The sequence below is a fragment of the Aspergillus heteromorphus genome (genome assembly GCF_003184545.1).
Source record: "Aspergillus heteromorphus CBS 117.55 chromosome Unknown BO70scaffold_2, whole genome shotgun sequence".
Classification (NCBI taxonomy): domain Eukaryota; kingdom Fungi; phylum Ascomycota; class Eurotiomycetes; order Eurotiales; family Aspergillaceae; genus Aspergillus; species Aspergillus heteromorphus.
In genome coordinates this window covers 1,659,247-1,686,397 of record NW_020290407.1, presented here as the reverse complement: position 1 = coordinate 1,686,397, position 27,151 = coordinate 1,659,247, and the positions used below count along the sequence as shown (strand labels likewise).

The 27,151-nt window shown below is 52.2% G+C and overlaps 9 protein-coding genes across 9 annotated transcripts; 4 read left to right on the top strand and 5 right to left on the bottom strand.

Annotated features, from left to right (window-relative positions):
• Positions 1 to 1,328: 1,328 nt before the first annotated feature.
• On the bottom strand, positions 1,329 to 2,316 carry BO70DRAFT_283389 (uncharacterized protein; the record flags this gene model as incomplete). Its single annotated transcript, XM_025539089.1, has 3 exons — positions 1,329 to 1,806; positions 1,867 to 2,179; positions 2,256 to 2,316. 3 exons carry the CDS (start codon positions 2,314 to 2,316, stop codon positions 1,329 to 1,331), a joined length of 852 nt encoding a protein of 283 aa, XP_025403637.1.
• An 840-nt stretch (positions 2,317 to 3,156) lies between these two features.
• Positions 3,157 to 4,730, bottom strand: BO70DRAFT_426083 (MFS general substrate transporter; the record flags this gene model as incomplete). The annotated part of the gene is made up of 5 exons (XM_025547745.1): positions 4,523 to 4,730; positions 4,285 to 4,439; positions 4,045 to 4,236; positions 3,649 to 3,921; positions 3,157 to 3,573 (listed from the first exon to the last, which is right to left on the bottom strand). The coding sequence occupies exons 1-5, from the start codon at positions 4,542 to 4,544 to the stop codon at positions 3,157 to 3,159; spliced, it is 1,059 nt and encodes a 352-aa protein (XP_025403636.1). The 5' UTR covers positions 4,545 to 4,730.
• A 928-nt stretch (positions 4,731 to 5,658) lies between these two features.
• Positions 5,659 to 7,727, bottom strand: BO70DRAFT_87530 (glycoside hydrolase family 71 protein). Its single transcript, XM_025548808.1, has 6 exons — positions 7,707 to 7,727; positions 7,535 to 7,647; positions 7,307 to 7,444; positions 6,726 to 7,254; positions 6,445 to 6,670; positions 5,659 to 6,387 (listed from the first exon to the last, which is right to left on the bottom strand). The coding sequence occupies exons 2-6, from the start codon at positions 7,535 to 7,537 to the stop codon at positions 5,751 to 5,753; spliced, it is 1,533 nt and encodes a 510-aa protein (XP_025403635.1). The 5' UTR covers positions 7,538 to 7,647; positions 7,707 to 7,727; the 3' UTR covers positions 5,659 to 5,750.
• Positions 7,728 to 8,736: 1,009 nt separating this feature from the next.
• Positions 8,737 to 10,563, bottom strand: BO70DRAFT_358630 (protein MEMO1). The gene is made up of 3 exons (XM_025542338.1): positions 10,295 to 10,563; positions 10,163 to 10,231; positions 8,737 to 10,106 (listed from the first exon to the last, which is right to left on the bottom strand). Exons 1-3 carry the CDS (start codon positions 10,447 to 10,449, stop codon positions 9,230 to 9,232), a joined length of 1,101 nt encoding a protein of 366 aa, XP_025403634.1. The 5' UTR covers positions 10,450 to 10,563; the 3' UTR covers positions 8,737 to 9,229.
• A 590-nt stretch (positions 10,564 to 11,153) lies between these two features.
• BO70DRAFT_376930 (uncharacterized protein) lies at positions 11,154 to 12,249 on the top strand. The gene is made up of 2 exons (XM_025545160.1): positions 11,154 to 11,475; positions 11,529 to 12,249. The coding sequence occupies exons 1-2, from the start codon at positions 11,313 to 11,315 to the stop codon at positions 11,924 to 11,926; spliced, it is 561 nt and encodes a 186-aa protein (XP_025403633.1). The 5' UTR covers positions 11,154 to 11,312; the 3' UTR covers positions 11,927 to 12,249.
• Positions 12,250 to 13,599: 1,350 nt separating this feature from the next.
• On the top strand, positions 13,600 to 14,657 carry BO70DRAFT_358628 (PTD012 family protein). The gene has a single exon (XM_025542337.1). It carries the CDS (start codon positions 13,644 to 13,646, stop codon positions 14,598 to 14,600), a length of 957 nt encoding a protein of 318 aa, XP_025403632.1. The 5' UTR covers positions 13,600 to 13,643; the 3' UTR covers positions 14,601 to 14,657.
• A 776-nt stretch (positions 14,658 to 15,433) lies between these two features.
• On the top strand, positions 15,434 to 16,218 carry BO70DRAFT_87503 (LSM domain-containing protein). The gene is made up of 2 exons (XM_025548806.1): positions 15,434 to 15,649; positions 15,757 to 16,218. The coding sequence occupies exons 1-2, from the start codon at positions 15,539 to 15,541 to the stop codon at positions 15,997 to 15,999; spliced, it is 354 nt and encodes a 117-aa protein (XP_025403631.1). The 5' UTR covers positions 15,434 to 15,538; the 3' UTR covers positions 16,000 to 16,218.
• Positions 16,219 to 17,886: 1,668 nt separating this feature from the next.
• phzA (putative serine/threonine protein phosphatase) lies at positions 17,887 to 20,084 on the top strand. Its single transcript, XM_025548807.1, has 3 exons — positions 17,887 to 19,651; positions 19,716 to 19,868; positions 20,014 to 20,084. The coding sequence occupies exons 1-3, from the start codon at positions 18,287 to 18,289 to the stop codon at positions 20,041 to 20,043; spliced, it is 1,548 nt and encodes a 515-aa protein (XP_025403630.1). The 5' UTR covers positions 17,887 to 18,286; the 3' UTR covers positions 20,044 to 20,084.
• Positions 20,085 to 21,789: 1,705 nt separating this feature from the next.
• Positions 21,790 to 25,302, bottom strand: ura7 (small subunit rRNA maturation protein UTP4). The gene is made up of 3 exons (XM_025545159.1): positions 24,027 to 25,302; positions 23,747 to 23,976; positions 21,790 to 23,688 (listed from the first exon to the last, which is right to left on the bottom strand). Exons 1-3 carry the CDS (start codon positions 25,078 to 25,080, stop codon positions 22,114 to 22,116), a joined length of 2,859 nt encoding a protein of 952 aa, XP_025403629.1. The 5' UTR covers positions 25,081 to 25,302; the 3' UTR covers positions 21,790 to 22,113.
• Positions 25,303 to 27,151: the final 1,849 nt, after the last annotated feature.

Here is a 27,151-nt window from a genome sequence, read left to right as displayed (position 1 = left end):
CTACCCTACCCACCTACCCACTCTCCCTCAGGGCCTTGCGTTAGTTCCCACCCCAGTCCCTTACCCACCCACTAACCAATCAACCCAAACCCCATCTGGCAATCTACAAACCTACACAAACCTCCGTAGTCAGGTACACCCGCGCACAACCGCCGATCTATTGGATTCCTGGCGAACTTACCTTGCCTTGCCTGACGCTTATTGCACCAGTGGCAGCGGAGTGGTCTGCCATTGTCGTTGTCATTGTCATTGTCATTCCCATTGGCATTGGTTTCTGGGGTGAGGGCGTGGTGGGGGTGGCAACGGGGTGGGATTGGATTATTGTATGTTGTTCATGAGGAGGGGGCGTGGATGGTTGATTGGTGGAGAAGGCGGCTATTCCTCGCTGAGGGGCTTGGTTACTGGGGGTTGATTGTTTGTAGACTAGAGTGTACAGTGGTGTGGTGTTTCTAGAAAGTGTCAGAAGATGGAGACATCGGGCGGGCTTGTAGGGAAATACGTAGACAGTTGCAGATGTGGGGGTGGAGAATTAGATTTAGGTGGGCGTTTAGATATGTGCTTATGGGGGATCTAGTAGTGTTTGCTTGGTTATTAGAGGTTGATTTTAGTGGTTAAGGTGGTGGTTGTTTTGCTGGTGTACTATAAAGTATATATACTAATGTTATCCAAGACTTATGTATAGGTGTGGATGGTAGTTCTGTATACTATTTATTTGTATGTGATAAGTATATTAAAATAATACATGATTTATATTAATAAATAGAATGTGTTTGGTTGGCTATCGTTTGGTAGAACTGATTTATATACTATATGATGTCGTATAGTACTTAAAATATATACTGAAGTAAATGGACTTGCTTAGTACTGGTGTTGTGGCTAGTACTACGTAAATATATCATATACTTGTCCTATTTTAAAGGTCAATTTATCGATAAGACACTGGTTTAATCGTACTAAAAATAAAAAAAATGGAAAATCTATTTCTCTTCCATAGTAAACTTAAACTCTTACATATATGTATCTCATAACTGTGAGGTATAAATATAAATAAGTTGAACCCCTTGGATCTGATAGTAGTCTATTTTGCTCGACTGCCCGTAAGCATAGACAAACAAAGTAATTTTTGTTATATATATTAACCAAGACTTGCTAGCATACTACAAGCTATAAATATGCTACAACTATTCACCTGTACACTACTATAAACAGGGTATAAGGATGAACTCAGGCTACCTGTACCTATCGCCATGCATCGCTCGCTACAATCTCCACGCCACGCTATATACCAACATTACAACAAACAATAAAATACAAAGCCCGAAAACAGCTCAGTACAGCCAACTTATACTAATATTAAACAACCCGCACCACACACTCAACCCCCTCTTCCTCAAATCCCCATCAATATTCCGAATTTCCTTCACGTAATACGGCTGCTGCGGGAGCTGCAGCTTCCAGCGCTGCCGCAGCCGCAGCTCGCGCAGCGGCTCCAGAAACACGGGGATCTTCTCGACGGGCTCGCAGAACCAGCTGCCGCTGAGCTGCAGCGTGAACGCCTGCAGGGCGGGCATGCGCGTGACGGCGCGACACGTCTCGAGCCACTGCTGCCGACCGGCGGAGAAGTAGACCGACTTGACGGGGTCCTTGCAGGGAAGCCAGTGGCCCGGGAAGGCCCAGCGCAGCTCGACGGCGCGGATCGCGTCCCAGAAGGGGGCGGGGATGGTGGGACGCAGGTAGGTGAGGGACCAGGTGTTGCTGAATTCGAAGGTGTTGAGGGTGTAGAGCATGGTTATGGATTCGGAGTAGCTGGGTTTTATTTTGTTAGTGGTGTGTTGGATATGGTATGGTGTGGGGGAGGATACGCACATCTGCTTACACGTCATTGACAGCGCGAGGAGATCTCCGGGCGTGTCTTTCACGCTCGAGACCCCGCCGCGACAGATGTCGCATGACCCGGTCTCCGGGCAGACAATGTGTCCCATGCGACGGTTCGAGCGCTGCACGATGTGGATGCGCTTGCCGCCGAGAACCATCTCCCAGATTATGAGGCGCAGCTCGGGCGATAGCCTTGCCAGCAAGGCGCTCTGCGGCTGCATGCTCCATTCCGTTCGGGTATCGGGTTGTTGGCCCTGGAGGGCGCTGTATCGTCGCGATCGGGGGAGTCCGGTGGGCTTGTTGTCTGGGGGGTTGGTTAGCTATCTATGCCATGGCGTGTGGGATATAGATGCAGTGATATGAGGGTGGGTGATGCTGACTCTGATACCGCTGCGCCAACACGTCCTCCCACGAAAATACCCCTTGCTTGATCCGCGCCATGGCTAGAATGTATGTATGTGTATGTATACCAAGTGACAGATGACGGGTAACCGACAATCGAGCACAACGATGCGAAGGAGAGTCTGTCAACAACCCATGGTGTCAACAGGACAGTGGAGGATGTTCACGGGTCGCGCGATGAGCCGGCAAAGCACGCAGGTGGGCGAGGAGCGAGGTCGACTCGACTATTTCACGCGAGATCGGATCTGATGTACGTGGCTGTGTGGAGAGGAGAGGGGAACCAACCGACAATAAGCGGTAGTTTAACCGGAGAGGTCCATGTCGCGGGAGAGGCTTGGGGGGGGGGGAAGATAAAAAAGATATCAACAATAGTATTGGTAGGGAAAAGATGCGACGAAGCCGATCATGGTGTCGGGATTATATAGAGCAGGAAAGTCGGTGAGATGGACGGCGTATCTTCAAACAGGGGCGGCGGTGGTTAAATCAGGCACGATAAGCGGACTCCGGGGATTGTCGGTGCCTTCAGCCCAGGATGGCGATCCTGTCAGGAAATCCTGGGTTGGTGGACGGAATTTCCGCCGGAGTAAATCGTCAGGCATCCACTTCTTCCACTTCTTATCAGTCTTCGTGTCGCTATACTTCGACTATCGAGTCAAATACCCGGCTGACCCGAGGCTACCAAGCGACCAGGCGACCAGGCGACGAGGCGACGAGGCTACGAGGCACTCCGCATCCCCAAACCTACTCCGCATCGGGACGAACTGCTCCATTGATCGGAGTCCATTTCCATCGACTCCCACCGTCTGCTATCCGAGGCTGCGTGACTAATTAACATTGTCATTGTCTATCTATACATAGTCTAATCAACCCTATCAGTCGTCATGAACTGCTCTCGTCCGTCTCCTCCGCCTTTCCCCCCTTCTCCCTCTTGGTGGACACCCATTCAAGGGCCGCCGCCCCCAGAACACCACAACACGCGACCGCCAGCCCAACATAGAACGTGTGTGTCACTGCCTTATTGTACGCGACGAGAACCGCCGGGTACAGCGACACGGGCACCTGACTTGCCAGTTCTGTGGCGCCAGCATTGACCACCGTCTCCGGGTCAATGGAAGGCACCTCCTTGGCGATGTTCCGGACCAGCTGGTTCGTGAACATGTTTGTCGCCACCGACTCCATGATCGCGCCGCCCAGGTTCTCACAGAACATGATGACTGATGTTCCCAGGGTGATGTCAGACAGAGGAAGCACCGTCTGGCACGGCGCGAAGGCCGACTGCAGCCCGAACCCCATGCCCTGGGAGGTTCATGATGCTTGAATTGATGACGCTGGCATCCTTGATGGGATCGTGGCATGGTCTCCCCCACGGACCTGGAGGATAGCAAAAGTGACCAGAAGGACCCCAGCAAGGACCAGGAGCGCGATGATACGCCCGCTGTGCCAGGCGTACGTGGTACCTCCCCACTGGAGCGCTAGCAGCAGACATATAACCCCAGGCAGAAGAGTCGCGGAGCCCAGGGGATCCATCTGCTTCAGCTGGTCGAGAAAGCCGACGGCGCTGGTGGTCTGAGTCTCCGGACTCTTCATAAAAAAGACGATGATGGTCGCTGTAATCGCGCCCAGTGGCAGGTTGATATAAAAGGACTATCTCCAGGTCAATCTGTGGTTATCGGTGAAGGCGCCGCTCAGCAGAGGGCCTGAGATAGCATTCAAATTATACATGGCCCCCATCATGCCAATCAGGGTCGGTCTTCGACGAGGAGGCACCGAGTACGCGATCAGCAGAAAGCATCCGATCCCGACACCGCCTCCCCCAATCCCGGAAACAGCACGGCCAACGATCAGAGCCGTGGATGTGGGAGCCACGCCGCAGACCAAAGATCCCAGTTCGAAAATGAACAGTCCCGTCAAGAACACCCATTTGACGGAGTAAAAGGTGAAGAGCTTTCCCCACATGAGCTGGGTCGAGCAGATTGTCAGCAGATACGCACTCGCCTACCAGCCGACGTCGTTCAGCGCGTGGAAGTGATCCGCTATCTTGGGGATGGCGCTCGAGATGATCGTATTGTCCAGGCCCACCAGGAAGAGCGCTAGGTTCAGGCCAAGGACGATGAAAAAGAGCTTCGATGGGCCGGGGTACTGCGATTCATCTCCATTCTCCTCTGTCCCGGAATCCTGGATCCCCCCCCCCCCTCATTCTTTTCCAACACAACAGCCTCTCGCGGCTTCTCTTGTGCTAACTCACCGGTACCATCTACGTCCTGCATCGTCGAGAAAACAGGGTCTTTCCAAATCGAGGAATGTGTATGGTTGGTCGACGTCGACGTCGACGTAGCCGTATCCGAAACGCTAGAAGAAACAACAGTGGTGTTCTAGAACGCCCTGCCATGCGAAGAATGCTAAACCTAGCAAGGAGTTCGTGCAATTATCAATGTGAAATATATAGAAAAGACAAGCTTGAATCTATCTCATCAGTGTACATCCCAAATAACCCAAACGAATAAATAAAGTATGAGTATGAAATGGAAATGATACCCGAGAAAGCATCCCGCCTATACACAACTATCTGAACAAGGCGGGACATATTCGCAATACACCATCATCACGATGAGTGAGGATAGATGCATCATGATGGCAGATTCCAGCAGCGGGATCGCGACGAAGCGATTCCCAAAGAGGAAAGGGGCGGCGTGAGTGGTCGTGGCTCATGTTGGCTCATTTCTGTACTCTGCAGGGCCTTGAGGCTTGATAGACTCATGTGCTTTACTTGAATAGGTCTAGTTGGGGGGGCGTAGGTAGTGATAGTATTGATATCAGTGTCAACAGGGGTTAAATGGCAGGTGTTAGATTGCTGATCACTCACCACGACCCATAATCTGTCTTGGGCTCTCTCATCTTGGATCATGTACCGTCGATGTAGTGGAGAAGCACAGAAACAAAAGAATATCCTGGCACATTTCTTGTCGTCGCTTTGGTTATGTAATCAGCTATTTGCTCACCTTTAGATAACTTCAACTTACTAGTTATCTTTTATCCATCAGTCTCCACTGTCTAAATCGTCAAATATGTCTACAGATCTAAATACATACCCGTATCATTTGGAAGTAGGTCTGAGTAGGTCTATGAAACGGGGAGAATCGAGGATGAGATGGATTACTGGTATGTGTTCTGGAGAACTATTTGATATGAGATGTAGACATAGATTCACGTCCTGCGTTATGTTACTCCCAATATTCCAATAATAAGTGAGCGAGTGGCTGAGTGAGTGAGTGAGTGAGTGAGTGAGCATCCTGATCTAAGCCAAGCAGGCTTCGTCTGGAAAGAGTGACAGGTTAAACCAAGGTGTACAGATGCGCATAAACGGAAACAAAATGGTCGAGAACAGAAGGTTAAGATACACGAGGTAGAGTAAATAGTCTCTTCTCAACAACCCCCATGTCAGGTGCAACCGGTACCGGCCATGCCGTGGCCGTTCATGCCGTAGCGCTGGGACTGGCACTGACGCTGGGACCGGCACTCTCACTGGCGATGCTGGCCATGTTGGCTCCCAGGGTGTTAGTGGGACACGGGACACGCAGACCCTGAGACAGGGCCGCAAGCCCAGTCGGCGCGAGCTTGTCAATAGTAGTGGGACCGGGAACGGTACCGACGTAGGCATTGAAGTTGTAGATGCCGCAGATGCAGGTATTGACGATATTCTTGAGACTGGTCTCGCTCATCACGGTCTGACCGTTGCGGAGGAGGGCGAACTTCTGCTGGCCCAGGCCCATGGGCACGGTGAAAGCGCTGGGGCCGGCGGGAGCCTCGAATTTCTGGCTGTTGGATCCCGAGGACACCTGGATGGTGCCGGGGGTCTTGAGTAGAGCGACGACGAAGACGACGTCCTGCATGGATTCCCATCCGTTGGGGCGGCCGCGGAAGAAGTTGCCGCTGGAGTTGTTGGGGTTGCCGTCCATGGTCGTGTCGGTGCTATCGCAGTTGATGTCCTTTGGGGTAGGCCGGTACCAGTAAATGATCTTGTCTTCGGTGATGTACTTGTTCACGGATTTTTCGCCATTCTTGTACGCGGCGATGAAGGGCTTGGACATCTGGAGCCAGCCGTCGTGTGGCCTGTGATGTTGGTTAGCTTGTAGGTTGGGTGTGTGGGTGTGTGTGTAGGTGGCTTACATGTCCATGACCCATTTAGATGCACCGTCGTCGGTGTGCGGAGAACCAAGCGGTGCGATGTAGTGCGATTCGCCGTAGTCGTTCCAGGTGACGATCTCCACGAACCGAGGAGCTAGGTTGAGGATTTCGAACCACCGGTTGTACCAGAGCATGTCGGAGGGGAACACCCAGTTCTTGCTGTAGGACACCTCGCCCCCGAAATGCGTGAAGAACCATCCAGAGGCAGCTGTCGCGCGTTAGCAAGATTGTTATGGGTAAACTGAGGGGGGAGGGCGACATACGTGCGATGTAAGATTTACCTCCCAAAGCATTGACGTAAGCCTGATCCCCTTGAGCAACGGTCACGTTGCGTCCGCCGCTCGGGGCTTTATTGTCACCGTTATTGTCCCAGGCCATCCAGTTCAATGCGCCTTGAATGACGTTGAAGTTTCCAACGCCCGGATGAAAGTTCGGGGCGAAGTATACCTCGGATCCGGCGGCGGAGTTCATTTGGCTGATGTCGAGGCCGTCGCCCGCGAAGGAGGACGCAAACACCTTGCCATCAATCTTCAGTTGGGCGGGCAAGCTCGCATACTGCTTGATCTTCTGGCCAACGTTCCAGGCCTGCCCGGTGTTGTACCAGTTGAAGTCGAACGAGATGAAGACTTTCATGTCGTTGCGGGCGGCGGATTCGTACGCGAAGTTGAGCTGGGTATCAGTGTAAGGATCAACACCAATATTCAGCGCAAACGCGTCAATGCCCAGGGATTTTGCCCGCTTCATGTCATCGTCATAATCAGCAGCGCTGTTTCGGTTGCTGGTAATGCCGATCTGGGAAACTTAGTTCAAATGTCAAGAAGGGCAAAGGATCTATCTAACTCACCATGAAGTGGCAGAAGACAAGACGGTCAGTAGAAGCAACAGTGGTATTCCCACTAGTAGCATTCGCATCCAGCGGAGCACTGATAGCCAAAGCGACAAGCCCGATTAGGGCTAAGAAGGGTATCTTGAAAAACTTCATCTTGGAGATGTTAATGAGTGAATAAAGAAAGCGATGAAAGATTCAGGCACATCAAGCGCCTCGATATCTGAATATGAAAGAAAGACTGACCATGATGCCAAACAATGGGCGATGAGGCAGACGTTATATCCGCTGGAGGGACCGCGAGGTAGAGTCTCAAGATGCGGGAATTATCCCGTTAATGTAGAGAGCTCTTTGTTGCTCTGAAACAACAACCTAGTCAGCGATTGAAAATATTAACTCTATAATCCTTGATGCTAACCCAAAATGAAATGAAAGGGTCTGCGATCAAAAGCTTCGGCTGTCTGCTTCTGTTCTAGTCGCCGTTGACTGGACTCCATAGGCTTCATAGGCTCCTTATATCCTCACCATCCTGTCCCTGCCGACGAATAAAGACAGATCTCCGTCTGTATAATCATGGGGTCATTATCCACCAGTAGACTGACATGTGAGATGAGTGACGCCAAATGCCCAACGTTTGCAGGCATCGCAGTCCTTGCAATTTGCCTCCGACCTGTCTTACTGTGTAGAGTTTGACGCTGGAGCAGGGGGGCGGTCTATCCGCAGAGGGGATGGCTGGCATTGGCAGCAACCACGGGAACATCAAAGTCAGTAGGCCGTCATTGTGATCAGGCCGGGACAAATTGGATCGCAAGCTGCTTTTCCGTCTTCGTCGAATGCGAGGAAGTGAGGCCGGCGATCATGGCCCTGAACACGAGAAGGGTTAGGGCCACGGAAGTATCCGAGACAGGAGACGAAGGATCCCCGGATTCGGACCTCAGAGTGGTCCAAAACCCATCGGTCTGTAGGACTTCAATTTAAGCTCACTCTCCTCAATTGGTGGTGACAAAGTCCGACGTGAGACAGGCTGAGGGCCTCGTCGGCCCGTTCTCCTGATGCCGTTAGGCCTCGATGCCCTTCCGCCAACATGACGTCCAGCACGCCAATGCCAAATCAGCCCAATGCAACCCCGAGAGCACTGCATTATGCATGGAGTGATCTCGACTTGCTTTTTCTCCATCCCCGGCATGACATATATCAAAGCTGCGGGGTAACATGCCTGGCAGGTTAGCCACGCGATCCCATCACCAGACGATCGGAACATATGCAGTCCTGTCGCAAACAGGCGCCCTGCAGTGAGCAGCTCGGCAGAGCCCTTCACAGTCGTCGGATTGAGGCTTTTTCTCGATCTTTCTCGGAGCGAGCCTCATTTGGACAGGCGATGTCCCGGGGTGGCAGAGCGGGTGCTTACCTTAAACCCAACCCACCATGGCCGTGTAACAATCAGCCTTCTTTGATTCTATGGAGCGCCTACGAGCGCCCATGTGACATTTGCCCCTCATCGCTCGTTTGTTGTCGCTTTGATTGTTCCGCATCTCGAACGTCCAATCCTTCGGCCGCCGGCACGACGGTGGAACCTCAACCTCTGACGCTCAACCTCATCGATTGGGCACAACTCAATAGGACGACGGAAGTGGCAGCAGCACTACTGTCAAAACGAAGTCAGCCGTTGGCATTTGAAATGCTACCTCTATGCTACCCTTTCCCGGGAGGAGGACGGGTGATCGAAACCTCCTCAAGGGTTCCTTGGCTGAAAATGTCATGAATGATTAGGTAGCTTTCCTGTAGGCATACGTGAGGGAAAAGCCAGGGGAAATGACAATGATTCTACATTAGAGGAACCTTGCACGTAGGCTAGCCACGGTCACTAGCGGAGATTCGATTCAGACAGTATGTAGCAGGGTGAAACTTCCCTTGAAACCAGTGTGCATGGTAATTTGGTGATCATAGAACGGCAAACGCAGAGACGTAGCTCACGGAGCTATCGTTCACATCGGTGATGTCCGAGCTGCGCTCATACCTAACAAAGTGGAATCTGCCCTTCTTCCCCTCTTCTTGACTCGTGACCTCTTCCACGGCAGCCATCATCACTCCGATGGGATGCCGGCCACACACGGTGTTCCCCGTTCTCTGAATTACGTCTAGAAAGTCTGCAGCACTTCCCGTGGTGATGGCTGCCATGGTAGCAATGTCAAACGCTGAGATGCTCTCGTGGATCGTTGGTTCCCGGCTCTGGATGCGGTCCCGCCGCTGCAGGGAGTGGCCGGCGGACACCATTTCGATCTTAGCCTCTACATCACTGACATCACCTCCGGGCTGGGGAAGGAAGTGTGCAGACAGAGGGAGTTTGGGCCCGGGTTTGGGCGCCTGAGGAACGTAGTACGTGTAACGGAAACGTAACCCCCAGTGACAGAAATCCGAGCTAATGACAAAAGCGTTCTCCGGGTCTTCAAGGTACGGCGCAAGTATACTCCCGAACGCTTTCTCCATCAATGCAGAAGTGCTTCCCACCATAATAGGGACCAGCGGTGGATACTGCGAGGTGGGCTTATCTGGATGCTGGAGTTGTAGGAGGCGATGAATATAGGGCAGGTGCAGCTCAATGCTATGCTCATCTTCATCGATCGATCGGGACATCGTGGTGAAGCTCAGGGATGAGCCATTTGGCTTGGTCGCTTCGGTCGAACGCAGCTTCGCGATAAGCTCCGTATCCAGCGGGAGAGGGTCATCGGAGAGCGGGGTATAATACGACGTGAGCTCAGGAAGGGCAAGCGTCGTAAGGTAGTGATGGTGCGATGGTCCAAGCACGAAAATTCGTTTCCTGTACAGAGAATGCGTTAGAGTACAAAAATGCCTCGGGGTAGGACTGTTACTCACGCCTTTGACAAATCCAGAGCCTTGTAGGCATAGGCGGCACATGGGCCAGAGTACGCATAGCCCGCATGTCTGGAGGATCAGCATACATCCAGCGACAGGGAAGACACAGGGTGATTTCTGCCCAATACATACGGAGCAATGATGATGCGCGCACCAGGCACTGGGAGAGAGCCTATGCCATCAATCTCATCGGGTACCTGAGCCAACCATTGATCCAGTTGACGCGTGAGAGTATGTTGACTGTCAGAGTACCACGAGCCAGCATGAGAAGCTTCGCGGGACGGCATCGTGCTTATTTCACTATTTTGCTTTTTCGACTATGGTGTGAGACTCAAGGAGATCAAGATAGTAGATGCTACCTGTGGTTGAGAAAGACCGGACAGTTGGGACTTGGGATGGCGGTGGGTGATAGGATGAAGCGGGGAAGCGGGACTCTTCCAGTCGTCATAGCGGAGCGTCACCGTCACCCCGTACCGTGTACTCTGGTACAGTACTGCTGTCATTTGGTTCAAACCGCGGGATGCCGAGGGCGGCATGCCGACAGTGAGGAGACAAAAGGCATTCAGCACGAGATAAGGAAGGGACAAAGGTGCTCTGGAGACTAGCAGCATGGCCTGGTGTCAATGGTTCTTTGTTTCTTGCAGGGCAATTACAGGTAGTCGTGATTCCTCTTTGTACTTACTGTGACATTCGAGCGATTGACTACGATTGATCAGACTCGCCCCGGCTCATGGCTCCAGACTCAAACGATCTCTAGCTGGCATGAAAGCTCGATATCGTTCTCTCCAAATACTCTGGTATCCTCACAGCCACCTCCAGCCCTGGAATCCGACGCGTCCGATAGAAGGGGAGTCTTATCGCGGTATGGATACCGGGTCCAATTAACCCCCAATGCGGAATAGCGCATACTTGTGTATTGCTACGCGGTCTCGCCGGCGACGCGCCGGGCCATTTACCAACCACGCCCGAAAAGGCTCCCCCATCCTTGCTCCTGTCAACAATCCTATATATTCGGCCCGCAAGACCATTCCTCCCTGAAACCCATCCCACAAGCTCAATTCACCGACAGTGTTCGTCCTCCGCATTATACCCCCGAAGAAATACATCCCTTCCACCCTTTGTCGCGATACCCCAGAGCCGACCCAGCAACATGTCCCTCAAGCGCAAGGCCTCATTCCCAAGTCTGGCCTGGTCCCATCCCGCCCCAGTCTTCACGGGACGGTCATTAATGGCAGACGACGCCCCAAGACACCTCCACAGTCGCACGCGAAAGCGCTTCAGGAACGATCGCCCCGACGAGGAAGTGGTATATGGTAAGAGCCCCAAACTGTTCCTTTCGCGCCAACTTGTGGCTAATAAAAAGCAGAGAACACGCTTCGTTGGCTCTACACAGCTCAGCAACAGCAACCAACCCCTGCTCCTCCCACGGATGAGGACGCGTCCGAGCCAGAACCTGTCCCATCTTCTGAGATCGTTGATCCTCGTCAACAGACATTGCACAAGTTTTTCCGGCCCTCACAATCCACATTCGCCCAAACTCGTTCGAACAATGCGAGTCAACAAACGATTCATACCCCACAACTCACAACAGCACCTTTGCAATCCCACAACTTCGGACTGTCCTCCCCAGCCACATCGGCAGGCTGGGGAAGCAGCAGTCCATCCTCCCAGATAGATAGTGACATGGATGTGGACATGGAATCAGTGAGCAACGAGCCAGTCCAACAACCCAGGAGGCTGGTCGAAGGGTTCTGGGGGACATGACTCAAGACTTGATCATGTTGAATTCCTTCGTCCTATAGCGTACCACACCCGCATTGTCAATCTTCAGCGATGATACCTTATGTTTCTTTCTTTTTGGCTGCCAACTCTTACCAGTCACATTGGTTACCTTTTGACTGATTTAGTGTGATGTCTTCTTATCCTGTTGTGTGAAAACTCCACACTCCACACTCCACACGAAACTGTTTGCAAGCATTGACTTGTTCCCCCCTGATCCAAGCTCAGTTCAGAACTTGCTGGTCATCCAATCTATGTCGCACTATATTTCCTGCTACTAGATAGTTGTATATACTCTTTAAAATATGTCTTTGAATTGAATATGGTCGATGTTGGTCATCACAGTGCTATGGTGAATACAAAGAGAAAGATGCTTACCCACGGCAGGAACGGCCCTGGTCTTAGTCGATAAGATGGTAGAATATTTAGATCACCAGGCACAGGAGATTCAAAAGTCTTAGGTGAACTTGACCTATTCATCAAACTATTAACACTTAGTATGTCGCCATATAGAGAATGAGGCTCATCTTTTCTTTTGTATGCCAGGTCTTCTTATTCAGGCCGAGCTTCTGCAAAGTTGACCGGAATAGAATACCGTGATTGTATAAGTAAAAGTGCTGTTGCTTCACGTCAGGATGATACTAACTGCGTACCAAGGGCACTAGGTACCGGTATACTGGTCTTCTTACCTGGTTGCTATATCTGTGGTATCGGGTTTTATAATAATGATAAACGTGATAATCTCAAATTGACAGGCCCAGACTGGAGATATAGGCTTCGTCTCTGTCCTGCTGATAACATAGAGGACCCACGGGAATTGCTGGTGGACATCCTTCCGCATGAATGAGTCCTCATTTACAGAACACCAATGAACTAACTGCCCATGTTCTAATCCTTGTCAATCAGAAAGACCATACATACCTCTGGCCAAGAAGACGGCAGTGAGGGACTTGCAAGCTCCCAATGGAGGTATTTGAAATGGTTTTAGAGCACCTTTCGTCTTATACAGTCATCGCCGTGGAGAAAGCTCTAGGTATCATTCTCGGTAATGCTTTCTGTCGCGCAAGGGTATCGGCAAAGGTCTTCCATGAGACACGGCATCTCACCGTCGAGGACATTGATTGGCAGCATCTGTGCCTAATACTCGGGCATCGCGATGGGATACTGGAGTATTGTGAGAAAGAGGGTCAGAAGTCAAATGTGGATCAGAACTGAAGAAAGCGTATTGCTACGATTGGTTTGAAGTTTTTGGCTAACAGCTTAGTCTTTTTTTTTTGGAATCAACTTATGTGGGTGCATCTCTTTTCTAGGACAGTCTGCCTTATCTTTGCCTATCTTTGCACTTTTTTTCTACGTTTGGTCTATCTCGCGTGGAGCTCGGAATTTAGGAGAAGTGGGCGATATCCACTTGTCTTAGTGGAGATACTCACGAGGACGATTCACTAAGAATGACCAAAGGAATTGTTCATAGACTATGATTCAGAATCCTCCTTGCGCATCCGCACTTCGACCCAATTTTCGTGGTATACATAATTATTGGACCGGATATTTCTCACGCGGCAGTTGGGGATCCAAACCCAGACGAACTATAGCACCCCGCAGTGGGGCAGTCATCCGGGGAAATTAGCAACTTCTCACAAACATCCGCTGGTAACACAAACAGGCATTAGCCAGTTATCCAGCACCCAAAGAACCCAGCAAAATGCATACTCAGAAGCATACTCTTTCTGCCCCCAGCCTCGAGGAGCTAGTCGAGACGCTGCAAGCTCCTCTTGCAGCAAATTACGAGCACACGACAGTCAGCGTTGTCCCGTGCCCCGATCTCCGAAAGGCGCCTTTCCATTTAGCAACGGAGGGTCTCTCAGGCGATGAGAAAATCGCAGACGTTGGTGGCCAGCCCAATCTCTTTCCCCGTCCTCGGCTGGATTGCATCTATTCCATGCCCGATATAGCCAAAGCCATGGAGATGAGCTCCGCAAGAGGAAGCCTGATCGGCGCAGGAGCCGGACCGTTCCACGTGGTGGGCCAGAACTGCGAGCTTGCACCGAATCTCAGCTGGCAGGATGGGTTCGAAAACCTCGACAACCAGACGCGGATTGTTCGGATTCGCCGGGATACCGGCGCAGTCAGTCTGCAGAAGAGCACGTGTCCGGATTGCGCATTGATGGTCAATCTGTACGGCTCCCTGGGCGAGCCGGGCCCAGTGATCAAGATTACTGCCAGGAAGCGGAAAGGTCCCGAGAAGAGCTTCACTGGATGCATTCGGAAAGGACTTCTTGCAGCGTATAGTGAATCTCGCACGGTTAGTCTCGGAGGGGCTTTCTTGGTCAAGGCTGGAAAAGCACGCTTTCATGTCATGCCGGATTTCCCTTCGGAAGAGGAACTGCCGTTCAAGGACCGTAACCAGCTCGAGAACTGGCTGACTTATCATGATTATGAGGCACCCATTGTGTGTTTGTCTGTCCTGCATTCTGCGGATCCAGATAATGCCATGGGCCTTCGGATAGAACATACTCACTGCTTCTCACCGTTGGGGGATAATGCTGGCGGTCATTATCATTATGATGTCGAAGGAGCTGAAGAGATCGAGTACGAAGCGTATTTCAATACAGCGAAAGCTATTTATCGAGTTGATATGCCGGTGGTGGCTTCGGATTGAAACTTGCATCGCAGAACACAGTGTTGGAAGAGCCGAAGGTATCCATACATTTGCGAACGATCGCTTTTGTGTGGTAGTGAATGGAAACTTGAGTTAGCGAAGAGAAATATTCATTGGTATTATTCCCCGAATGATAAGTATTGACGCTGTTGAGCTTCTAGATTCTCTAAAACCCTCGCAATCACCAACACTTGACTCCGAGGCGATAACTAATTGGCCGATGCTTCCTACGGGGTCAGCCGGGGCTTAGAGTTGCGGCTTCGTCTCTTTCAGACTGCAACCAACCAAGGCCAACCTGGTCTCCTGGACGGGCCGTAGAAACTCATCATCCCAACCTTGTCGAACTTTAATTTCTCGTGTCCTTTCAACAGTTCGCATTCTTCAGAGGACGTAGTACGGCAGAACCATGATTTTCTGAGGGACCCGCTTCGATAAGGTCTCTTGTGAGCTTCGCTCCGACCGTGTCTTGCTCAGTGATCCCCCTTGTCCAGGAGATTAGGATTTATATCGAGATATACTGGAAATGTTTATCATAGTCCGTGCTGGCAGCCTGATTGTAGAGGCCCCAGCATTACCTAATGCCGCGATACGGGAATGTCACATGCGAATTGAATGCCTAAGGTCTCCAACGGCTGTCTTTATCGAGCCTCGTCGGAGACCATTTTCTGTCCTCAAAGACAATTCAGACAACCAACCGGAACCCGTCCAGCCTGACAAAGGTATTTGAGTTCAGCTGGCTATAAGATACTCCTTAGTCTCGCGCCCCGATCGTTTTTGCGCCTCGCACCAGACAACGCACAACAGTCCAGACCGCCAGGTTCCTTTCTTCTAGTGGTTAATCCAACCCACCCCGCCCGCTCCAAGTCAAGGTGTGGGAAGCCTGAGAGGCGACGTGCTTGACGTCAATCGATTGGGAGACTCGATTGGAGGACGACGCAATGGACGAAAATAAAGCTGTCCAATATCTGGATTCATTGATCGGTCGGACGCTACGAGTGCACGCGACAGACACGCGCATTTTCGTGGGCACCTTCAAGTGTACGGATGCGGTAGGTGGTCTTTCCCTTTCAGAAACCTGTTGCATGGATCAGAGGAATAGGGAAAACAAGAATACGAGAGTCGATTTGGCGCTTGCTGATTTGTTTGGCCGCATTAGGCACGAAATATCATCCTTGCCAGCACCTACGAATACCGCTTCCCTTCCCCATCCGCCGTGCGAGACGCTGCCACGGGTACGGAGGACCCAGCCGCTGCTAGCGCAGTTGACGCTCAGAACATCAAAGTAAATATGACCAGTCGATTTATTGGTCTCGTGGTCGTTCCCGGCCAACATATTACGAAAATCGAGCTGGAGGAGACCCCGCGACAGATTCGTGCACGCGAGGCTCTCAAGAAGTAGACTGCGGGGCAGTGCTTCTTTTCGAATCATGCGTCCACCATCCAGTTGCGCCACACGAGTCCCGGAAGCTGAAACGCGATCTGCTCTCTCTACTCTCGCCCGATACTCGGGATTCTATAGGCGGTGGGAAGATAGTAGCGATGGCCATAAGAGGTATATTACTATTGGGGGGTTCGATCGGACAGAATGCACCCGTTAGCGTCAAGCGGACTCTGCATGTCCGTCTGCGAATTAATCTCATCACACATCCCATGGTTGGAATCTTTTACCCGCATCGGCTAGGCTGCTGTGCACGCCAAGGCATATCACCCAGGCATGCCCACACAACGTGGTTAGGAGAAAAAGATCGGACCGAAGTCGTTGGTGCTTGGCGCAGTAGATGGCCTTGGCGGCAACAGCCTTGGTCGTGACCCTGATGAGTTGGGGCTGATGTGGAAATGGCGGTGTTCCTGCAGTGGGCAGAGTTTGGATCTACTGCTGACCGTGGTTGCGTCCTGATGCTCTTATCGAAGGATATCTCGCATGACATGTTATTTCTACGCCGGGGGTATTCTTCGGAGGTCGAGAGGGAGGGGAGGGGAGCGCATGGACTTGGGTATTAGCAGAACGAAACAGCAAAAATACTTAATTAGTGAAGAAGGTTCATAAAGTCTATGACTACATGCATCTCAAGCCAGCCAATGAGTGGATCGACGAAGTCACTCACGGAGTAGTCGGGCGTGCTCGGAAATCTTAGAGGCTGACAGTCGATGATCACCCGAAGATACGTGATGCGTCTGGCTCCCCAGGCAGAATTGAAATGCCCATGCATGGGTTTCGAACCTATGATGCCATGAAGGGAATGAAGCCAAGAGCAAGGCGGGGTGAGATGGAGGGGAGGAGAAGGGGTTGTCCGTGCTGGTGCGGTGCCAAATTCCACTCTATCGAAGTCACGAGGGGCGGAGATGTGGCTCGGTCATCAGCGGCATGCTTATGTGCTGAGGAGGGGGAGTCCTCACGGCTGATAGTAGAGTAATGATAATACTGTACGGAGTACTGTACTATGACATGACTAGACTATGACTATAGTCCCTGATGATATAAATAAACCGGTCCAGACACCCAGCGACCGGACGGATGGATTGAAATTAGACTTCTGAAGGTCGGGCTTATTCTTGAACATCAACCTATTATTGTCGTTCGTTTCAGTTTTGGAGGAGTTCGAGACTCTCCCCATTATTTGCCTCTTCCCTCAGGAATCTAGGCACCCACGGCGGTGTTTCTCCCACGCCTCCCCCCCCCCTCGGGCCGACCAATCCGCCGGACCTGCCACAGCCGTGGCTGCAGGATCGAGACCAAAAACGACAGCCTGGGGATCGAGGCGAGATCCGTCAAGCAGCTGTTACCGTAGCTCTCTTTCTTTTGACCGACCGACCACCGACCGGTTCTCCCTCCCACTACCAACACTACCACCAACACCCCCCCATCTCGCCAGTTTCCCCCGGCTTCTTTACGCCTTCTTCTATCATCTGCCTCATTGTCTCGCCCCTTTGACCGGCTGCTCCTGCTGAGATCGCGTGTCTCTCTTGTGAGGGTGAGTTTCCCTGTCTGTCTGGTTTGGTTTCATCTCCATTCTTCCCACCCCATAATGACGCATCCATTCCACACTATTATTATTCCCCTCCCACTCCCCCAAACTTGACCCAAATTCTCCGTTCAACCTTCGAGGACGGGCTCTACCTTACTGTTGTTCCCCTCCACATGCCACCATCGCCCTAGCTGCAGCTCTCCGCCTGCCTGTATCCGCCAGTCCAGTGTTCTGTCCCTCGCCGCTTGCTCAGTCTCGTCTAACGGTCATCTCCTAGGAGCTTCTTCTCGGCGAATCGGAGCTTCCCCTTCCGAGCACCTAGTAGCTCTCAGTGGCTTGCACTTCGATGCTTTCCTCGCTCCGCTCCATGTCCATCCATTCCTTCCTATAACCCTTGACCTTACCGATCGATCATCGCCTTTTATCTTTCGCAATACCCGGGACTGGATCCCCTCCTCGTACTGGTATCTGCTCGATCGCTTTTTTTTTGCGCTTCCGTGGTCGCCAGTTTCTGTTTCCACGACGGCCGACTTCCTTGCTCATCACACCGGTGGAGGGTTTCTTCCCTTCTTTATACTTTCGCCAACCTTCAGACTAGCCATCGGCCAAGACGGTGTCTAGCATTCCAACACACAGCAGGGCTTGGTGTTCACACCTGCGACCTATACCGCTCGCACAAGCGTCTAGGATCGAGCTTGGCAGATATTTCGCCCTGCAGTAATGGGTCAGTCGCATTCCAAGGGCAACTCTGGCCCGGGCGACTCTCTGCAGTCGTACCCGTCTTTTTCCCGCTCCGACACCAAAGAATCGCTCCGATCGCTCCGAGGCTCCATTCGATCCAAGATCCGTAGCAGTGATAGTCCCCGCGCATCGACATCTGCGTTGTCTCAAACGGAAAGCCAGACCGATAGATCGGATGCAGGATCAATCAAGTCGACAACAAGCAGACGCAGTTCCACCAACCCAGGCGCACAATCTCCCGCCCCCGATGAATCTGCTGCGAGTACCGATGCTCCAGAGCCTCCCCCTTCGCCATCCTTGTCGAGCAGTCTGCAGCGAGGACATAAAGATGTGACTGCTATGCAACAGAGCGGCGAGGTCGACCTCGTCTCCGACGCTCCTCCGACCGGTGTTGGTGTCGCGCCTATTGGCCCATCCACACAGACCGTGGGTGAATCTATCCTCATCAAACGGGAGAACCAGCTGAACCCCATTCTGGACTACATCATGAACACCCCGATGGAAGCATCTGGGTCCCCTGGTATGGGAATGGGCGCTCTGAAATCAATCGACTTGGACGACATGATATCTCGCCTGCTTGATGCTGGCTACTCGACCAAAGTCACCAAGACTGTTTGCCTGAAGAACGCAGAGATCACGGCTATCTGTACCGCCGCGCGGGAGCTGTTTCTCTCTCAGCCAGCCCTGTTGGAGTTGTCAGCTCCTGTCAAGATTGTCGGGGATGTTCACGGCCAGTACACGGATCTGATCAGACTGTTTGAGATGTGCGGTTTCCCTCCTGCTTCGAACTATCTCTTCTTGGGCGACTATGTGGACCGTGGAAAGCAGAGCTTGGAGACGATCTTGCTTCTGCTGTGCTATAAACTGAAGTATCCTGAGAATTTCTTCCTCCTGCGTGGCAACCACGAATGTGCCAACGTGACCCGTGTTTACGGGTTCTATGATGAATGTAAACGTCGTTGCAACATCAAGATCTGGAAGACATTTGTCGATTGCTTCAACACGCTCCCAATCGCCGCAATTGTGGCGGGCAAGATTTTCTGTGTGCATGGTGGGCTGTCTCCTAGCCTCTCGCATATGGATGACATTCGAGGCATCGCGCGTCCCACTGACGTGCCGGACTACGGGCTGCTGAATGATCTTCTGTGGAGTGATCCTGCGGATATGGAGGAGGACTGGGAGCCCAACGAGCGTGGTGTGAGTTACTGCTTTGGTAAAAAGGTGATCATGGACTTTTTGCAACGGCATGATTTCGACTTGGTTTGTAGAGCCCACATGGTCGTCGAGGACGGCTATGAGTTCTACCAAGATCGTGTTCTCGTCACTGTTTTTTCTGCTCCCAACGTGAGTAATTCTCTTATCTATCTTCGACTGCGATCTGTCTTCGCTAACAAAATTCTGCTTCTAGTATTGCGGTGAATTTGATAACTGGGGTGCTATCATGTCCGTTTCGGGCGAATTGCTGTGTAGTTTTGAGCTCTTGAAGCCGCTGGATTCCACCGCCTTGAAGAACCACATTAAGAAGGGTCGGAACAAGCGGAACAGCATGCTGAGCAGTCCTGTAAGTTCTCCCTTGCTTAGCCATCTTTCCTCGCCAAGTTAAGACACAGCTCCCTTGTGTAACGGTGCCGAGAGGCCTGTACTTTGGTTGATGATGTCGTTCTTTAACTTGGCACTTTTTTCCTGCACTGTGCTAACGACTGCAGCCTGCACCTGTCTCGGCGCAAAGCTATTAGATGTCTTGGTGATTACATGCCAAGTAATCGTCATCCGCCATATGTCACCATGTCACCACGAAGGCGATCTGGACTGGGTCCTTTATTGCTGGCCTGTGTCCACCGTCCCATTTACTTGACCAGTGCAGCCTATATTAGATGGTCGGGCTAGCACATCGTGACCGCCAGTACGGGTGCTGCGGTACACCTTCCCGTCAATACATGCATCTCTCGGGTGCCAGTCTCCGGGATTCTCCATTGCCGTGCCGCGATCCTGGTACTCCCGATCAATTCCACCTCCGTTTCCAGCATGCAGACTTGGCAGACACGGGATACGCCAGGTCCGTCATCTCTCGTTACCCAGAACCGAAAACATGAGGAATTCACGACGAGACGCGTCCACGTCGGATTGCTACTAGACAGTTTATAAAGCGGCTTACGACTTTATGGTCCCATATAGCAGCTGCTTATTTATCGCATTAAGAGGGGAGTCAACTCACGACCACGAGGCAACAAAGGGAAACCATGGGTGTTGCAATGTGTCTTCCTATCGGCTTTTTTTTTCGTCGCTTCTTTCCTGTACTTTTGCTTAAGGTCTTCTATCATCTTCGGGCGCTGGCACACACATACAAGACTTTCAGGCATTATGATATGTATGCTGTCTTCTGAATGCAGATCAGCAGGTTCTGGGTTGCTTCTCTTTTTTTTCCCCTTCACCACTCTCATGCTGCATGGACCATGGCTCAATTTTCACGATAGTTTCTGGTAGATATTTCAAGGGAGCTAAACGGCGTTGTGATGATTGTCCTGTCCTTGTCCCTGTCTTAATTCCAGCTTTGGTTTCTACTTCTACATCAATGGAAAAGCATCCATCATCATCATTATCCATCCATCTGATCGCCCGTCCGTTCATCCAAGTATGTACGTCTAGCCAAATGCAATTTCAAACAAACAAAAAAAAAACCCCCCTAGCCCCTGAGCCAAACAAACACCGCAGCAGCAAACAATACCCGATAACCACCTCCGTTTGTCCTCAAATCAAACAAATCCACTGTCACATGCATCCGTATATCAGTCTGAATCGCGAAGCCGCCAAGTCCAAACAAATGATCCATCCTCGAACAAATCAATCCCGGATAACCATTACCTTTCATTTCAATCCCAGCTAGATAAACTACTAGACTACTAGACTAAATACCCCGTCACTGGGAAATGCTTGGCGTCTGCGGTCAGTGTCAGCACAGCACAGCCAAGGCTCTCGGCTCCGCGATGGACGGGGTTGATGGTGGGTTTATCCTAGTTCGAGAATATACATGCCATACATAGATAGATAGTCTGGCTGGCTGGCTGTCTGTCTGTCTGTCTGTCTGTCTGTCTGCCCAGGGTTGGGAAATAGTATGTATGCATGGGATTGTGATGTGAATACCTAGATAGGTTAGTGAAGCGAATTTCTTATTATCCACTTCCACCTATTCACTCAAATAATAGGGGTTTATGCGGTGATGTGCTGATGTGAAGTAACTACTAGAGTGAACCCTGAGAGGTTTTGCCTGCAGTTAGCCAATAAAATGGCCGGCGTGAGGCTAAGTTCTGTCTGTCTCTGTTGGATAATCGGGGACTGCATTGTTCCAGGCCTGGCCTCGGGCCTGGAAGCCTGGAAGCCTGGCTTACAATACTACTCGAGAAACAAACACTCCAAAACAACTTTTGTCTAATTCTGATCTGATCAAAAAGGAACCTATCATGCTCGCCAGGAATATATAAATGAACAAATAAAGAAAGGGGGGGGGGGGGAAAGGGAACCTTCTGTACAGAGAGAGTGCTGCGAAGAGAGAGAGAGAGAGAGAGAGATTCCATCATCAAGCATATACGACGATCATGAAAATTCCAAGGAGATTGAAGAGATGAACGTAGATAGCAGGTATACGGACAGAAACCGGAAAGAAATTAGTATTGCCTGCCAGATTGATCTGCGGTTGCGCAATCTCAAAAAACTAAACTCTTTCATTTCGCAGCAGAGACTAAGAAAACGAGGACTCCGACTCCGACTCCGACGACTCAAGCTCAAGAGGTGAGGACGTGACTGACTATCTAGGCGTAGTCCCGCACATAGCGACCAGGCAAGTCGACATCCCACATGGGTCTTTCGACCACCGCGACTTCCAGGAAGGGGGACTCGGAGCCGTCCTCCGGGTCGGAGCCCAGAGGGACAATACCGAGGAGATCGCGGTACTTGTAGGTGTGCCACCAGCGACGGGGAGGTTGGGATTTTTGGTCACCGGTCTGGACCAACTGTTTCTGGGAGGAGGGGGAGTCGAATTCAGGGATGGAGGGTAGGGGTTTATCCAGTTTGCCGCCCAGCGAGACGCGCTTGAGGGGGGTGCTGGTTTCGATGAACTGTCTCTCTCGTCGGAGGCGCGCCAGAGCCACGTCGTTGTTGGCCGTGTAGGCCTCGTCGTAGTCGTAGGCATCCTCGTCCTCACCACCCTGGGGGCGCTCCTTGTCTAGGGAGACCCACTCGAATTGGGAATCGTCGTGTCCGACGATCTTGCGGATCCTGGATGCGTGGAAAATGTCGGACTGTGCGAGGGGAATCCGGTCACCGGCACCGCTGTTGGCCTTCTTCCGGGCGTTCTCCTCGTCTTCCTGGAAGGGGTCGCGTTTGCGCTTCTGTGATGAGTTCTTCTTGGAGATTTGCGTGGAAGGGTTCAGGTCTTCATGGTTGTCGGCTGAGGCGTTCAGTTCCTCGGGAGAGGGGAAGTCTTGGTTCAGGTCGAACATCCACAGCCAGGAGGTACCGTATAGCCAGAGGCGCTCGCGGGCAGCGGAAAGATCCCAGACACAGCCCATGGCTCTGTCCTTGACTCCTTGGAACTCTGCGGGCAGGAACGCCTTGGGGTTTCTTCTTGACCAGTCGGACAGCTTGCCTTCGGCAGCGTCAAACTCCACGAGCTGGTGCTCGCTAGTGAGGGCCATCAAGCGTTGCTCGTTCTCCGAGCCACCATTCGTGAGAAGCTTCGTCTTGGCGGGGTTAGAAGGACGGAAAGACAGCAGGACTACACCAGATTTGAGACGGGGGATAGGCGACTCTGCGGCGGCATGGTGCCAGCGCTCGCCCTCGAGCACCGGTGCGTCATCCTCGTCATCGGAAGATTCATCATCGGAACCAGCAGCGTTGCGCTTCTTGGAGACAGACTCCTCTGCTTTCCGGAGCACCCAGGTGTCAACACAGCCGGAGAGATCACCAGATGCCAGAACCTTGCTGTCTTCCGAAAAGACGGCGCAGCGGACCGATCTCTCGTAATCACCCAACGAGCCATGCGAAGCTTTCTCAAAACGAGTGTGACGCGTAGCCCGGTTAAGCTTGACGAGCTGGGACAGAATCTGGGGCTTCTCCTGCGCGGTCGAGGCAGGCTTGATCCTGGCCAGGTACATGGCGCTGTTGGGACGCACAACGCAGACCCACTGGCCGTTGGGAGCGACGGTCACCAGACGGGCGCCATCCTCCGAAAGTTCCGTTGGAGTATCCAGCTTCTGTATGCGCAGGGTTCCCTTCTCATCGCCCTTGCGTCTCCGCACGGAGAACAACTTGATCGTCGATATCGTGGCGACTACGAGAATCTTTCCATCTGCGGATAGCATTGCCGATGTGATGTTCTCTTCGCCCTGTTGAAAAGTTGTCAGGAAGGGAGCTCGTGAATATCTGCGGCCTTTCTCTCCTTACCTGAATCAGAACCTTGCCAACCAGGCGGTGCCGCTGTCCATCAGAGTTCTCATGGGACGTAGGTCCGCGGTGTAGACGCCAGATGCTAACTTCCCGATCCCAGAAGCTCATCACAAGCCGAGACGACGGAGAAGAGGCAAGCTGAGGTATTTGAGGCAAGCTGGAAAGCTTTCTGTGGTGTTCCTTTCCGAACTCGCGCAGAGGCAGGACGACCGGGGCGGCATCGGGTCCTAATTATCATCAGCCAAGTTCCAAACGCAGAGTGAAACGTCAATCCTACCTCCAGAGACAACGATGCTGATATCCCTCGTCTCGTACACGGCGAAGGCCTTGACATCGTGAGTGTGATAGCGACGGTGCATAACCTCGGACCATCTAGCCTTCTTGTCGCCCTTCTCTCCGTCCTTCTTCCGGTACACGACCGTCCTCTGGTCGGCACCACCACTGACAACGGTATCTCCATTCGCGCTCACAGCAATATCCAGAGTATCCGCCAGGTGGCCCTGCAGACGTTGGACAAGGGCGTAGTTCTTAGCATCCCAGAAACGAATTTCACCGGCAGAGTCACCCGAAACAATCGTACCATCAGGAAGGCACTTAACAGACCACACCAGCAATTCCTTCGAGCCACCCGCCATACCCTTGCCCAGAGAGATCGTCCGCAGTAGCTGCCCACTCCTGATATCGTAGAGTCGAATCGAACTATCCGCATATCCCGCGACGAGGGTATTCCGGTTCTGGAAGGTAACGCTAAGCACCCTGGACCTCTTCGTAGACGGGCGCATGAGACGCAGGAACTTCAGGTCATTATCAGCCGTTGACAGGATCACGATCGACCCGTCCGCGCATCCCGCAGCCAGATGCTGGCCGACGAACTCTCCCTCCGCCGCAGGGGCCGCCTTTCCATCCTTACCCCGCGTGGCCTGCCATCTAGGCTGGGCAGCCAAGCACCAGATCTCGCCGTAGTTTCCGCTTGAGTGGCGCAAAGGACGGCCCTGCTCAAGATCCCACTCCGTCACTGCAGTCGAGGAGCCGATGCTGAACAGACGCAGCCGACCAGGCAGCTTCGATCCATCGGAGCCGGGCTCGGGGGGATCGAGCGTCCATGCCAGCCCTTCGATGCTTCTGTCTTTTCCTCCGCGAAGAACCGACTCCTGAAACCAGGAGCCGCGCATGGGGTTCCAGATCTCGATATCGCCGTTCGCGCGACCGATCGCGAGTCGGAGGGTAGGGACACCTCGTCCCGCGAGTTCCGCGGACGGAGGGTGGGAGAAGGCAAGCGCATTGATAGCCTGGGGGTTGTAGGGCACGAAGCGGCAGCGGTGGATATCCATTGTGTCGGTGATCGGGCGCGATGGCCAGGGAGATGATGTTGGTGAATGGATTTGGAGGAAGCTTTCGTTTTCGTGAGGTACGGCGTGGGGGTGGGAAAAAAGTAGATCCTCCAGATGGTGGAAAGATAGGATCTACCCGGCTCAGCTTTTGGAGCCGACCGTTATACAATCATTCCGCTCGGAAGGGACGTGGTGTTGAAGGGGTGGTGCTGGCACGGTAGCTCGATTGGTGGTTGCTGGCGACTCTTCAACTTTTTTTCCGTTTCTTTTTTGATACAATTTTTAGCGCGCCGCGGAGGTCCCACCCGTGGTCGAGGTCACGTGAGGGGCCGCCAGTGGTCGGCGGCCTTGGGGATGGTTTCTCTCTCATCGCATTCATTTTCTATTTTGGTCTCCTCTGAAGGAATCATACGCTGAAGGAATAAGTTCTCTCCTAATGTGGCATGTTGCGCATGCTTCAGGGTATTGTCGTTCTTCGACATCAAGGACTAGGATTCAAGGGACAATCGATATACATTCATGGCACCTTGAGAGACCCAGCAAAACCCACCGCACAGGAATACAGAGTTGATAGTGAAGTGAGTGTGTATATACCACTTTAGCTAGTACTTTTTTGCCACTTTCTGTCCTGAAACTCTTGGCTCCAAACAGATGTTCAACTCTAATCATCACCACGTCATAGTCGTAACATGTTGATGATGCTAATATCTAGCGAAGGTTCCCAAAAACAGGACCGGAAGATGCGCAATAAACCCAGAACAAGAACTGCATTTGGCAAAGTGCTAACTATTCTCTTTCACCGGAAGAACCTGGTCCTTCCGCATACGATCAGGGTCGGACAATGGCGTCGGCTCGCTCCCACTGATAAGCCAAGCCAACGTACATACCGAGAACAAACGCTGAGAGCCAACAGTTGCGTCGAGGACTGCCAGCTATATTAAGCTTTGGGAGAAGATAGCAAACAAGTGCTGACCAGGACCAGGATAGTTCGCAGGACCGAATCGAACCGAATCGAATCAGCGCAACACACACGCTGGGAGGGAGTCCAGGCAGTCTGGTTAGCGAATGCTTGCAAATGCGGTCGAGATGACGAGGAGCAAGCTGTTGAACAAATGGATTGTAGTTAGGGCATGCAAGCGAGATATGAAACGGGGTCAATGACTGGCCATCGGGGCATCCATCGGGGATTTGAATTTCACTACATACTTACTAACCCGCAGAAGCGAGTCGTTGCTGCAGGAAGAAGTCGTATCACTGGCAAAAGACTTGCATGTTCTGGGTGGTCGATAGGTCGATTCGAGATCAGGGCACTGCCACGTCAGAGCAGGCTGGTCATCATTTCCGGAACGCGGTTCGCACACTGAAGGCTAGCAATTCCAGGTCTAAGATTTTAGGCGTCTGATAGGACGCGACGATGCCGATGTTGCAGGCACCGCTCCCCACCCAAGGGGCGAATTTTCCTTGTGTCCAGAGCTTATGCGCAAAGACTGGTGGCTGAGGGGAGGGGTATTCCGTCCGCAATGCAGAGGCAGAGATGCCGTCTCTCTGCTGTGTGGGTGGGGGAAGGGGCTATATGCATGGGTATGCTGATGGGGATGCGTACAGCCAAGTTCCCCGGCGTATGGGAGCGAACCCCAGGAGCAAGGACATTTAGTGGGCCTAGAGTGGATTTGCTTGAGATATCCCCAGTGGATTCATCTTCCACCCTCAGCTGGATGTGGCTAATTCCTGGCTGTCGCAAGCGCGGCTCGACGCGTTGATTTGACCCCCGGCCGTGCGGGGTTCTTTGATAGTGATTATCTAGGGAGACACCATTCATGCCGCTGGCTTGGAAGGAGCCGCACAACGCATTACCACACCCAATGGCTTTCCAAGTAACCGAACCCAATCCGTGAGATAAAACAACTGAGGGCCAGATGACCGATTCGCAATGGGCAGAGAAACCCGTAGCATCCGAGCCGAACGATCATCAGCCCGCATTACCCTTTCCAACACCAGCAACCAGAGGTCTGACGGATCAAATGAACCTTATACGACACATAAACGCTGGGGAAAAAGCAAGTCAATTTCC